At 43.8% G+C, this 14,835-nt stretch overlaps 1 protein-coding gene across 10 annotated transcripts in view; it reads right to left on the bottom strand.

The window, feature by feature from the left end:
• Nucleotides 1-14,835, bottom strand: part of UROS (uroporphyrinogen III synthase) — a 42,988-nt gene that overhangs the window by 14,444 nt on the left and 13,709 nt on the right. For 7 of the 10 annotated variants that reach the window (XM_075612268.1, XM_075612269.1, XM_075612266.1 and 4 more), the window contains 2 exons: nt 7,219-7,293; nt 1,248-1,283 (listed from right to left, as the gene is read on the bottom strand). The exons of 1 other annotated variant lie outside the window; for it this stretch is intronic. In XM_075612268.1, coding sequence (XP_075468383.1) covers nt 1,248-1,283; nt 7,219-7,293 — 111 coding nt within the window. The remainder of the gene's footprint in view (nt 1-1,247; nt 1,284-7,218; nt 7,294-14,835) is intronic. 2 more of the 10 variants (XM_075612271.1, XM_075612267.1) reach the window with 1 other exon arrangement.

The raw sequence follows: 14,835 nt of genomic DNA, 5'->3' as shown, positions 1-14,835 counted from the left end.
GGTGAGGTGCAGGGGGGTGAGGTGCAGGGGGGTGAGGTGCATTGAGGTGAGGTGCAGGGGAGGTGCAGGGGGGTGAGGTGCATTGAGGTGAGGTGCATTGAGGTGAGGTGCAGGGGGGTGAGGTGCATTGAGGTGAGGTGCATTGAGGTGAGGTGCAGGGGAGGTGAGGTGCAGGGGAGGTGAGGTGCAGGGGAGGTGAGGTGCAGGGGGGGTGAGGTGCAGGGGAGGTGAGGTGCAGGGAGGTGAGGTGCAGGGGGGTGAGGTGCAGGGGAGGTGAGGTGCAGGGGGGTGAGGTGCAGGGGGGTGAGGTGCAGGGGGGTGAGGTGCAGGGGAGGTGAGGTGCAGGGGAGGTGAGGTGCAGGGGAGGTGAGGTGCAGGGGAGGTGAGGTGCAGGGGGGGTGAGGTGCAGGGGAGGTGAGGTGCAGGGAAGTGAGGTGCAGGGGGGTGAGGTGCAGGGGAGGTGAGGTGCAGGGGGGTGAGGTGCAGGGGGGTGAGGTGCAGGGGGGTGAGGTGCAGGGGGGGTGAGGTGCAGGGGAGGTGAGGTGCAGGGGGGTGAGGTGCAGGGGAGGTGAGGTGCAGGGGAGGTGAGGTGCAGGGGGGTGAGGTGCATTGAGGTGAGGTGCAGGGGGGTGAGGTGCAGGGGAGGTGAGGTGCAGGGGGGTGAGGTGCATTGAGGTGAGGTGCAGGGGGGTGAGGTGCAGGAAGGGTGATGTGAGGTGCAGGGGGTGAGGTGCAGGGGTGATTGGAGGTGCAAGGGGGGGGTGATTGGAGGTGCGGGGGGTGATTGGAGGTGCAGGGGGGGGTGATTGGAGGTGAAGGGGGGGGTGATTGGAGGTGCGGGTGATTGGAGGTGCATTGAGAATATGTATTATTAGTTTTGACTCATTTTTATTCATACCTTCTAATAGTTTGTTAATGAGTAGGAACCATAGATCTCTTGATACCTGGATCTCAGTGGTATCAAGAATAAATGTAAATATCTTCTCTCATAGTGGCTGAATCTTAGGGCAATCCAGACAGATATGAGACAAGTACACTTCTCTGTTCACAACCCCTCCAACATAATGGGAAAATATTTGGATCAATTAAATTTAAATTTTGTCAGGTTTTTGTAAAACACACCTCTTTAACGAAGCATATGGGTAGCTCCGCTGGCTGATACTATACATCTCATATGCACTGACCTTGGCCCCCTGCAGATGCACTTACCCACCCTCCTACTGTCTCTGTACGTTCTCCCCACTTACCACGCAAGATTGTAAGCTCTTCGGGGCAGGGACTCCCTTTCGTATTGTTTTAAATAAAAAAATATACATAAATACATACATGCAAGATAGTATATATACACATTTACATTCTTCCTTTAATAATAAAAAAAAAAGGATGCTCTCTCTAAACACAATTTACATATGCCACAAGAAACTACGTGTTAATCATGTCCCTATCAATATAGCTTTCATTAAAACACTGCAGCTAAGCAAAGTGACAAGCAGATTCAGAGGTGCAAATTCCGGCAACAAATAACTATTAGCATCTCTCAAAGGCAAAAAAATAAACGTGTTACATACCACTGACAAAAGCTTCAGTTCATTTATCCATCACACAGGAGATTGGCGTCTGCCTCTATTTAAATATTTAGACTGCTCTAATTACCAGACAATTAAAGCATGCTCAAGTGAAAAATAACACCACTACAATGTGACAACTTGTTTCTCTTGATGAAGACAATTTAGATACCAAACAATGATTGCAACCCATGTGCAGACATGAGTCTGAAATGGAATGTAATGGAAGGACAAATAATAAAGTGGATGCATTGAGTTACACCTATATCTGAAGCCTGTTTAAAGGGCATTACAAAATGTGACACAAGATGCTTCAATATAAGTAAGGTATGTGGGGTTCATTAATACATACAGTATACAGTTGGCAGTAGTTACCAACTCACTTTCTGACTCAAAATGTATGTATGTATATCTTTATTGATATAGCGCCAACAAAAGACAGGGGTGCCCAATGCTACATCTAATTGACAAAACATATATGGTAATAAGTATAAAGTTTAAATACTTCAATAATAATAATAATTACTTGGTTATTTAGTTAAACCCTTTGGCCAAAGCGTTAGAAGCCTGCATACCAAACGTCAAGGTATTACCAAAAATGCAGGTCCTACACTACACTGTGAACCCTGTATGAGGGGAAAGAACCATAATAGCTCCTGTTCTTGCAGCAAAGTGAAAAGATGTATTAATACATATACAGTTGGCAGTAGTTACCAACCCACTTTCTGACTCAAAATGTATGTAAATCTTTATTTATATAGCGCCATCCAGGTACATATCGCTTCACAGCAGTAATACACGTGGCGTAATATTATAACACATAACACAAAAGCGCCTCAGACATAAAACAATAGGAAAAGGAGTCCCTGCCCCGAAGAGCTTACAATCTATATATGGTGTGTAAGCTTCCCTATGTGTTAGAATATTTAAGCAGGGGGTATGAGGTAGTAATCCTGAATGTAAAAGGACTGGATGCAGTGTGACTGAGATGGAAACTTTGGAACATGAAGAATTGTTGGAGGTGAGATGTGCTATACGTGTAAGTAATTGTGAGTTGGATGCCAAGAAAGAGAGACAGGCTGGTACTGGCTATGCTTGGGATACAGCAACTCCCTACATATTTTGGGACATTAATTTGCTGCCACACAAGATGAGAGACAGGCAGTAAAAGGAACATTGAATATTTCCCAAACCCTGCAAAACGACGCAAGCCGTGGATTTGAGATGAAATAAAAAGCATTGCTGTAGCAATTACCCTGTTGTAAATTGGCTGCATGCCTTACTGTCCTACGTAGCTCTACCAAATCTTTAATGTCAAAGAGTACACAAGTCCTCGGAGTGTCCAACAGTGAATCGTTCAGCTATTACAGTGCTGCACTGCAGTGTCAGCACTGGCTCCGAGCCCGGACAATGCTATGGGAATTGGAGAGAGTGCTACAATCCGAGCCATTTCTGACACTGGAGGTTATACAGTATAATATTACTGAAGTATAACTCTCAGGTGACAGCTTTATTGGACCTCTTTAAAAATGAACACAAGCCGCCTTCGCAGAAGAGTTAATAGTGGTTAAAAAACTAATTCATCCAACCATATGCTGCATACAGCCGGTGTTTATTCAATTCAAGGACAAAGTAGGTTACTGCTGAAAAGGTCCAGCTGAAACATGGTATACAGAGTGCCGCACTGAAAATAAAAATCAATATGGATATCACAGCAGAACTGTCTCACAGTATTCTGCACAGGAAATATAGTCGTATTATTTGCCACAATGTGGAAAGCTTTGTTTCTCTTCTCCTATGTGTTCACAGTATGAAGAAGAAAAAAAAACCACACTGAGATGAGAGATTGCTATCCCCTTCGAAGTGTATACACTTGGGTTTAAAATATGAAGAACGCAGATTACATCTGTTGCTCTGTGATTTATTGTTCATTTTCCACATTCACAGAGAGCTTCTGAATATCGTATTTTAGAACTTGTACATGTAATAATTAATGAGGAGGAGGAATGCAATCAATCAATAATTAAAAAAATAAATAAAAGGAGTATTACGCAACTGAAATGATGTTTTGCAATGTGGCGTGTTCAAATATTATCATGAAGTTTGGTGTACAGTTGCAATGAATGGGCTTCCTTCTACAGTCCAGAGTTGCTTTGCACGGTAACCACAATAGTTACTTCCATATTAAGCTATAAAACAGGGCTCTTTAATTGGGGGCCTGCAAAGGGCCTTGAACTCTTTGCTCCTGTTAACTTCATACTAGTTGCTTATAGTAACAAAGGAGGGAGAGGCAGTAGGGGTGTGATACCCTTTATTGGACACACAAGTAGTTGATCTGTTACAAGCTTTCGAACCTCTCAGGGTAGGACCGATGAAGGACCCTGAGAGGTTCCAAAGCTGGAAACATAACTACTTGTTGGTCCAATAAAAGTTCATCATACCCCCTACTCCCTCTACCTCCGTTGTTACTACATGGAAGAAAGGACAAACAAGCCCACCCACCCTTCTTTGCTTACTTGTTCCTTAGGCAGCTAAGTGCACATTATTCCACTGGAACTCACTTGTAAGTTAAGGTTAAGGTGATGTAAATATATGTTGTGCCGATGTTATAAATTCTTGCACATTTTTTTAAAATATAATAATATTCACGTGTTTATATGTATTTAAAATGACATTGCCACATACTCGTGGCCCTTCTACTGCAGATTTGATAATCTTTTCTCATCTGGTTCTGACCCCCTATGGAGACCTAGCCGAAGAACACTGCTCTAATGTGTAACCGCTACACAACCAGATAATAATTTGAACATATTAGGAGAAACTTCCATTGCTCAACAGACTGATCCATCCCAACTTGCCACCCAAATCAAGTATTTATTACATTTTTACACTCAAAGCTGAGGATCTACCAAATGCTGAGAAGTTTATTTTATTTTTTTACTTTTACCAGTACTTGTATAGAAAAAACAAAGATGGCTGTGGGGTCACCCAATTGGAAGCTGTAATGTCATCTCATAATGACATCACGGCCTGCTATTGGCTGCCAGAGTGAGGCTGACCTTAGTGGTCAGTTCTTCTGGACAAAAATGATTGTAGAACAATTTTATAATAAAATATCTTAGGAACAGAAGGGTCCTCACTGTTTGAAGTGCCAGGGTTTAGCTACAGGGGATCCCTTGCTTGCAATAAGATATATATATATATATATATATATATATATATATATATATCTGATTTGAGCAAAGAAACCCCCCCCCGCCCCCTTCCATAAATTAAATAAACATGCGGCAACATAAAATGTCAGTATAACTACACAGTTGATACATTTAAGCTTATTCAATTTAGGGATACTTTACGTTACATTATTTGTAGTGAGAGGAAGTTTCTTCTTCCCTAATACACAGTGCAGCGAAGTGAGCATTTTTTCCTTAAAAATAAGCAAGTATGCTCGAAGAAAAAGCTACAGTAGGTGAAACTAACAAAATGGGAGGCTTCTTTAAATAATGCCAATAGCAAGAAAGACAGTGCACTCTCCAAATGTGCCAAATGTTCACATCTATATTAAAGCAAAACGTTTAAAAAAAAGATAAATTGTGCCAAACAATATACAAAAACACCATGCCTCTTTCCCATTGGTCGGATGTCTCTCAGCCCTTTTTTGTATTTTGTTGTATATTGTTTTGGTATGGAGATTTGCACTCACGGTTTAGTTCAGAAGGCAGATGCTTGTCCCATACGTAGCATATAGACGTGTGGTAACCAGGGGATCCTGATGACCAAAGAAGACAGCACAATGCAAGGTTGATATCAAAAAAGTGTATTGTGGAACATGGCGGCCTTGTGTTCCACAATACACTTTTTTGATATCAACCTTGCACTGTGCTGTCTTCTTTGGTCATCAGGATCCCCTGGTTGTATATTGTTTGATATGGTCCGGTCTTTCCTGCCATTTGCATTACATTTTGGTGGCAAAATTGGGGGTTCTCTTCCCTAATCACTTGCACCTTTTTTATATTGTTGATTTTTTATGATAAGTAAAAAATTTTCTCTCCTTTTATAGATGCATTTAAATTCAAAGCAATATACCTAGCACCAATGTTTTTTCTAAAGACTCTATATTTTCTCTTTTTCTAGGGATTTCTTTCTGCTTTTTTCGTACAATCCCCCTTCGTGCCTCTTTTGCATTCTCCCGAGTTATCCCTCTCTTGTCTCCTGAGTAGCGACATCCTCTAGTGCAGGGTTTCCCAAACGTTTTTTCCCGTGACCCGGTTATTTTTTAACTACTTTTTCGTGACCCACTAAAAATGTTAATCGCCTATACTGGCCTATAGGGCCTGCACAGACCCACACACAGCCACTGATACACACACACACACACACACACACACACACACACACACAGCCACTGATACACACACTCACACAGCCACTGACACACACACTGATAACACACACAGAGCCACTGATACACACACACCCAGCTACTGACACACACACACCCAGCCACTGACACACAGGGACACTTTGTGGGCCAGGGACACTTGGGTGGGTGGGGGCCAGGGACACTTGGGTGGGTGGGAGGGTGGGGGCCAGGGACACTTGGGTGGGTGGGAGGGTGGGGACCAGGGACACTTGGGTGGGTGGGAGGATGGGGGCCAGGGACACTCGGGGGTCAGGGACACTTTTTGGGGGCCAGGGACACTTGGGTGGGTGGGAGGGTGGGGGCCAGGGACACATTGGGGGCCAGGGACACTTGGGTGGGTGGGTGGGGGCCAGGGACACTTGGGTGGAAGGCAGTGACTGGGTGGGGTGACTTACCTTGCCGCCGGACGCTTTCCGCCGGACGCTTTCCCCTGCTGCCCCCGATATCCCCTGCTGCCCGGGACGGGAGGTGGACTTGGAGGCACGGGAGGTGAGCTCGGGAAGCTGGCCGCGGGGGGGAAGCGGGCCGCGGGGGTAAGGGGGGGGGGGGGGGGGGAGACACCGCGCGGCCAGCCTCGCTGCGACCCGGCAATTTTTGGTGCCGTGGCCCGGTGCCGGGTCGCGACCCACCATTTGGGAAACGCTGCGTCTAGTGCCTCTTATCCCCTCTGTTCTTTTCCTCATTAGTACCACTTCATCAGGGTCTTGCCTTCCAACAGTACAGCTTCTGAAACTGGTTTGCTATGTGCAACGGCAGAGGCTCGTTACCCAGCATGCCAGGTATATCAGGTAATTGTTCAGACACACCCTTACCCTAAAATGCCAGCCTAGCCTTTAACAGAATATGCCAGCCTAACCCAAATATGCCAGCCAAACCCAAATATAATAGGGTAAGGGTTAGGCTGGTATGTCAGTCTAACTCTAATATGCCAGCCAACCCTTTATCACAATATGTCTTTCAAACCCCAATATGGCAGCCTAATCCTTACCCTAACCAGAATTCTAATACAGTATCCCCAACAATCTGATAGAGAATCACTTCCGGTAAAATAAGAGAGAAGGAAGAGTTATAACAGTGGCTACGGAATACATAGGTAGGTTCATGTGTAAATGCTAAAAACGTTGGTACCCAAGAAATAATAGTATTGCGCTGTGTCTCTTCTTCTAAAATTGAAGTGTAAAATAATGACCACAGGCCCCCTACAGCCTAGTATTGAAGTGATCTACTTACCCAGTGCAGATGTAGCTTTCCCAACCACATAGATTGGTTTTGAATTCCATTTCTCTCTCAGCAAGGTTTCCCAAGCTAGAAAAAAAATAAATGATGCCTTAGCTCAGAAATGTAAAATACAGCATCCTTAGGTCGCGTCCATAGTCCATGAGACCATACGCAGGACGCAAACAAAAGGTCGCACCTAAAATGGAGGCCGCCACCGTGACCATGCGCGCGACTTTAGAGCAGACAACCGAGTCACGTGAGCGGTTCGGCCAATGAGGGCGAACCAGCTCCGGGATGTCACGGACACGCTTCCGACCTGCCTCCCCATCGCGCGCGTCATAGAAATTTTACAGGCCACAGATCGCTCAAGCAACTTGCGCGCGTGGCTCCATGCGCTCCATCGCCCGCCTACTATGTCCGAGGCCTTAGCGTAAACTATACACTAGGGCCCTTCAAAGGAGCCTGGTCAGAAAATATAGGAGCTGCAGTAAATAGCCACAAGCTAATTGTAATGTCATTTTAGATGCACTTAAATACCTAAACATTATCATAGTTCAATATTTTGCCAGCATAAAATCATGGCCGGCCATAGGGCAGGGCGGCCGCTTTGGGGCCCCGCACTTCCTCCTCTCTCGCCTCTCCCTCCTGTCGGCGCCGGATCCAACTTTCACCAGACCAGACGGGGGAGCTGGAGAAGGGAGTGTGGGCTCCCCCTCCTCCAGCTCCCCCCACCTGTCAGAAGTTGGATCCCGGCGCCAACAAGGGGAGGAAGAGGAGGGAGCACGTGGAATGGCAGAGAGGTAGTGTGTGTGTGCGTGTGTGTGAGGGGGGCGTCTGGGAGGTGTGTGTGTCCTCTTACCTTCTTCGCAGCGGGCCGCCTCCTGTAGGGTTGAGTTGCAATGGCAACACGCCATGCCGCTCGTTGCCATGGTAACATGACGCTGCCGAAAAAGGGCTGCTCGTCTAGATACGGTTTTTTTTTTTAATGGGGGGGCCTTGCTGGCAGCATGCCGCCTTGGGCCCCACAAAGCCTAAGGCCGACCCTGCATCTGTAACATATATATTTACATTGCCTCAACGTACAAGCGAGTTTCAGTGTGAAAACCTGCACTTAGCTGCATAAGCAACTACAGTAGCATGGAATTAGCAGTTGAGTAGCCTGGCTATACAGAATGTAATGACCTTCAGGTATCTGCATCATGTTGGACTTTCTGATTAGAAACTTTTTAGTGTACAACTTAAAACCACCCAAATCATTTGAATGAATCTAGCGAACCAGAGTCATGAATAACAACATATTGGTGTGGATTTATTGCGCTATTCTACTGTATGGCTCTGTGGATCGATAAGTATAATAACAATGCGATTCTTCAGCTACAGCTCAATTCAGAAAACAATTGTATCATTTACAATAATCACTGAGGATCATTGTTATTAGGAGCACATACAAACCATTTCTCAGTACTGTCTCAGCAATGCTTAATTCCATCACTGGATGTCAGATTTGCAATGCAAAGTGGTTGAATTACTTGTAGCACTGCAGAGGTTTATGTTAAAGAACAGTAAGAACGCAAGGTTATCAACACACTATACTACAGGATGCTCTCTATCTATTCTTCCTGTGCAGAGTTTTTTCTTCCTGCCATGATTCGTTCAACATACAGAATCCATTAAGGCTGCGCTTAAAGTGCCGGCGACGGCGCGTCAAAACAAATGCATTGTCGTCGGCGCTTATAGTGTACGTGACAACAACGGCGCGACCAAGCGAAAGCGCTACCAAAAATCTGGTAGTCACTGTTATTTGATTTTTTCAGCGACGGTCTCCCCTTGTGGCCAATCAGAGTTTCTCCGCCGCTCTGCCCTAAACTTAAATTACAACTATCGCAATGGCGACGGGTGACATCATCGGTCGCGTTGCCGGCAGTATAAGCGCAGCCTTAACACTTCTTGTAGCAGGTAGTGAGAAGAGACCAAAATATAGTTACATAGTAGATGAGGTTGAAAAAAGACGTATGTCCATCAAGTTCAACCTATGCTAAATTTAGACAACAGATACTTTATCCTATATCTATACTTACTTATTGATCCAGAGGAAGGCAAACAAAAAACCCCAGTGTCATATCATCCAATGATATCACATAAGGTAAAAAATAAATTCCTTCCTGACTCCAAGAATTGGCAATCAGAATAATCCCTGGATCAACATCCTTCCCATGTATACTTATTTGGTATATCCCTGTATACCTTTCCCATCTAAAAAGATGTCCAACCTTTTTTTGAACAAATCTATTGTATCTGCCATCACAGTCTCCATGGGTAATGAATTCCCCATTTTAACTGCCCTTACTGTATAGAACCCTTTCCTTTGTTGCTGGTGAAATCTCCTTTCCTCCAACCTAAAGGGATGCCCCAGAGTCCTTTGTACTGCCCTTGGGTTGAATAGTTCTTTTGAAAGCTCCTTGTACTGTCCCCGAATATATTTGTATATAGTAATCATATCCCTTCTTGGACACCTCTTTTCTAATGTCAATAAATCTAATTTAGCTAGCCTCTCCTCGTAAGTTAGATTGTCCATCCCCTTTATTAATTTGGTGGCTCTTCGCTGCACTCTCTCTAGTTCCATAATCTCTTTTCTAAGGAGATTGTTCTCAATATTCAAGGTGTGGTCTTAATAATGCTTTGTAAAGGGGCATTATTATGTTTACTTCCCTTCCATCCATTGCCCGTTTGATGCAAGATAAGATCTTGTTTGCCTTTGCAGCTACTGCATGACTTTGGGCACTACTGCTAAGCCTGCTGCCTATAAGCACTCCTAAATCCTTCTCCATCAAGGATTCCCCCAATTTATCCCCATTTAATTTGTAAGTCGCCTTTTTATTCTTGTATCCCAAATGCATAACCTTACATTTATCTGTATTAAACCTCATCTGCCATTTACCTGCCCACATTTCCAGTCTCTCCAAGTCCTTCTGAAGAGAAATTACATCCTGCTCTGATTCTATTACCTTAAACAATTTAGTATCATCAGCAAAAGATGGAGACTTTGCTCTCTATGCCAATCTCAACGTCATTAATAAACAAGTTAAAAAGCAGTGGTCCCAGTACCGATCCCTGAGGTACTCCACTCACGACCTTAGCTCAACCTGAAAAAGTTCCATTTATGACAACCCTCTGTTGTCTATCCTTCAACCAGTTTTCAATCCAGGTGCATATATTTTTACGCACGTAAAAGGGTCCAATTTTGAGTCCAATTTGCATTATTTTGTACACCAACCTTTTATGTGGAAACATCAACTGCATTACCCTGGTTTACATTCCTACTTACCTCCTCAAATAAACAAATAAGGTTAGTTTGGCATGATCGGTCCTTCATAAATCCATGCTGACTATTACTAATAATTTTGTTTTCCATTAGGTATTCCTGAATATTATCCCGTATTAAACCTTCAAGTAGCTTCCCCACTACTGAAGTCAGGCTTACAGGTCTGTAATTCCCCGGTTGCGATCCAGCTCCCTTTTTAAATATAGGCACCACATCTGCTTTATGCCAATCTTGTGGTACTGAGCCTAAAAACATATTTTTTTATTTCTGCTTTGGTGGGAGGCCTAACTCTTTGTATGAGAATCACAAGTTTGCAAACTGGAGAATGTTGGAGCTTCGCTGCATGAAAAAAGTTTTGCAAAGTCGGCAACATTGTCATTGTCAAGCATTCTCAAATCATTATGCATTGGAACAGTGTTTTTCAACAGGGCTTCCTAGGAACCCATGGGTTTCCCGGGCATCCCTAAAGGGTTCCCTGCAATTTTCAGGTAATTTGACAATTGTACAGAAGAATTTACAATGTATCCGATCTCAGACGCGCTATTAGAGAGGGTTGGGGTTCCTTACAATGTATCTGATCTCAGACACACTATTAGAGAGGGTTGGGGTTCCTTACAATGCATCTGTTCTCAGACACGCTATTATAGAGGGTTGGGGTTCCTTACAATGCATCTGATCTCAGACGTGCTATTAGAGAGGGTTGGGGTTCCTTACAATGCATCTGATCTCAGACGCGCTATTAGAGAGGGTTGCTAGTGGGCAGAAGGAGCTGCGTATGTTTTATTTATAAAGCAATAATTACTTAGGTCCATTTTGCTTCTGAAAAGTTCAGAATAACTTCTAATGATGTCTTATATTATTTTGTTATGTCTATTGTGAAGCGCTATGTACATGGATGGTGCTATACAAATAAAGAAATATATACATACAACTTAGCACAGCAACTGTCCAATTTATTTGGGGGGAAAAAAGACCTACGTACGTTTTACATTTTTGGTTAGTCCACTTCTTCATTTATTCATCCAAGGTGGCACATTTTAATTGTGTGGAGTAAAAAATTAAAGAAAAAAAAAATCCCAAATGCTAATTTTATGCAAGGGTTTTAATAACCAAGTACAACATATTAGTATGATTAAAGATTTCGTGGAGTGTGATTTTTCCGCTTAAAATCAAAGGCCTAATTAAAAAAATCTAACAGAGCCCGCTATATTAACTTTCTAAGGAGGTTAATTTACAATAATTTCTTGAGTGGGACACTATAATTGAAAACACAATGCTGTTATCTTTATTTAATGAGGATTTTGACATCATGGGCTTATTGGAGATGTCAGTGCGTGTAAGCAGAATTAAGCAGCTCTGGGTCCTCCACTGGAACTTTTGGTCTCTGTTTTGCATGCATGGATGACACAAGAACTTCTTGGCACTGGGATTTTGCAGCAATCTTTAACTCTTTTGCTGCCACATGGGGCTGTCAGTAAAAAACATACCATCATGTAGATCAGGGATGGCCAACTTCAGGCCTCAACAGGTCCGGTTTTCCTGATATCCCTGCGTCAGCACAGGTGGCTCAATCAAAGACTAAGCCACCTGTGCTGAAGCAGGGATAGCCTCAAAATATGACCTGTTGGTAGCTCTTGAGGACTGAAGTTGGTCACTCCTGATGAATTTGTTCTACAAGACCATGCCCTCTATTGAATGTGGTTGTGGCAGCCACACAACTGTGTGGTACAAGGTTTAAAATGATATTATTTATAAATATTATTTATATATCTATTTCCAAGTGGCTAGGTGCCACAATAGCCAAAAGAAGAGATCATGAAATGCAGTATAGGGATAAGCACACACAAAGTAGGTACTCATGGACCCAAGTCAGCATGATGCTGTAAACAGGTGATTTTAATTGGCTCTTCAGACGAGTGCAGAGTAGAGCGACGGTACCACTTGTTTGAGAAAGGGTCAAATGACCCAAAACGTTGCTCTATTAGTCTGAAGATTTAATGCGCGCTAGTCCCTGCTCTCGGCGTGCGCTAGTCCCTGCTCTCGGCGTGCGCTAGTCCCTGCTCTCGGCGTGCGCTAGTCCCTGCTCTCGGCGTGCGCTAGTCCGTGGGACACGGGTCGCATGTGCCACTAGTAGTGCAGGACACGGGTCACATGGGTCGACACGGGTCGCATGTGCCACTAGTTGAGAGTGACACAGGTCGCATGTGCCACTAGTAGCGCATGACACAGATCGCATGTGCCACTAGAAGTGCGCGACACGGATTGCATGTGATACTAGTAGTGTGCGACACGGATCGCATGTGCCACTAGAAGTGCGCGACACGGATCACATGTGTCACTAGAAGTGCGCGACACGGATTGCATGTGATACTAGTAGTGTGCGACACGGATCGCATGTGCCACTAGAAGTGCGCGACACGGATCACATGTGTCACTAGAAGTGCGTGACATGGATTGCATGTGACACTAGTAGTGTGCAACACGGATTGCATGTGATACTAGTAGTGTGCGACACGGATCGCATGTGCCACTAGCAGTGCGTGACACGGATCGCATGTGCCACTAGAAGTGCGTGACACGGATTGCATGTGACACTAGTAGTGTGCAACACGGAACGCATGTGGCATCAATCATTGCTTAAATTAATTATAGTTTGAGCTAGAGGATTGTATTCCTGAGGGTCATATCTGGAAGCAGGGGAACTCTTGACACAACCTGTGCATTGGTCAGACTTATTCTTACATAGCTATATCTGGCTCCATTTCCCCATGCACCAAATTGAGTTTCTAAAGCAATTGTTTCATCATCTATCAGATCTTGATGATGCTGATTTCCCCTCCGGGTATTAAGAATTACAGAATTTGCAAAGTTCGTATTAGCCATGATACTTTAAAGGGTACCTTTTCTATATATACACACACACACACGAGGTATTTTCTACATGTGTATATAATGAATGGGTAATATAGATCAGCGGTGCGCAAACTGGGGGGTGCAAGACTTTATTGGGGGGGCCGCACTGCGGTTACAGAGGCCCCGTGCTAAAAGCGCGAGGCCTCTGTAAAATTTACTTACCGGCTTCTTGTCCACGCGTCTCCATGGCAACGCGACATGACATCACATGACCCCGCAGCGTAATTTGACGCATCATTAGAGGCTAGAACGCTCTAGATGAACTAGTACAGCTGATTATATGAAATATAATTATTATATAAAATATATATATATATAGGCTATACGATACCGTGTAAGCAGATATCTGAGGCAGCACTCCAGTAGATAGTCAAAAAAAAGGTATTTAATACCTTTTTTTTGACTATCTACTGGAGTGCTGCCTCAGATATCTGCTTACACGGTATCGTATAGCCTATTTGATTTATATAGGATTAGCACCCACCTATATCTACCTGACGGAGTGCCTTGTTCTCATTTATTCACTATATATATATATATATATATATATATATATGCCCATTACCAGTGGTTGACAAATCACCCAAAAATCTACCCTAGTACCAAACGTGTGCTGCTTGGGCCAACATTTACTCGCCCGGGGGTTAAATCCACTCGCCCGGGGCGAGCAAATGTATAGGTTTGTCGAACACTGCCCATTACACTAGTAGTGTGTGACACTGATAGCATGTGGCACTAGTACACGAGTTTATCCAACATACTATATTATCTAACATATTTTAACTTTTTATATGATGAAAGAAATAATGAAATCCGTGTGCACGCACGCACACGTATTCATTTGGATTAGTGGGACTGCGAGATTTGTCAATGTAGACTTCTATTAGCAGTTGTCCTATCTTTTACTAGACTAACAAAAATGACACATAGATACTGTACAGCACATTCATCTCTTTATACTTAAGATTGCAAACTACATTGACTCAAAAGGTCGTGCATAACAACAGCCTCTAGGTAAAATTGTTGTACTGATAAAAAAATAAATAAAAGGATGACACAATTGCCGGTAGCTAACAGCAACAACATGTGAATGGGGTTTTGGTACCAGGCATTATGTTTTTGATTGAACAACAAACGAGTCACATACGTGAAATACTGGGTTTAACTCCTAGGAAAACTTCAGGACTGGGCTGTTCTTTCAAAATGAAGATTAGATGTCCTAGCAGTAACCACTAACAGTAGTGTTAATAGAACACAGTGTTAGCACAGGAGTGATAGAGTCCTAAATAAAGTGCTGCAAATTCCCTTGTTTTCATTTCCAAACTACAATGAAGTAAACACAATAAACAGAATGTCAGGATGCCATATGCTCCCATCCTCACCTGCTTCTCCCC

Source organism: Ascaphus truei, chromosome 8, assembly GCF_040206685.1.
Source record: "Ascaphus truei isolate aAscTru1 chromosome 8, aAscTru1.hap1, whole genome shotgun sequence".
Lineage (NCBI taxonomy): Eukaryota > Metazoa > Chordata > Amphibia > Anura > Ascaphidae > Ascaphus > Ascaphus truei.
This window is presented reverse-complemented; position numbering and strand designations above follow the sequence as displayed.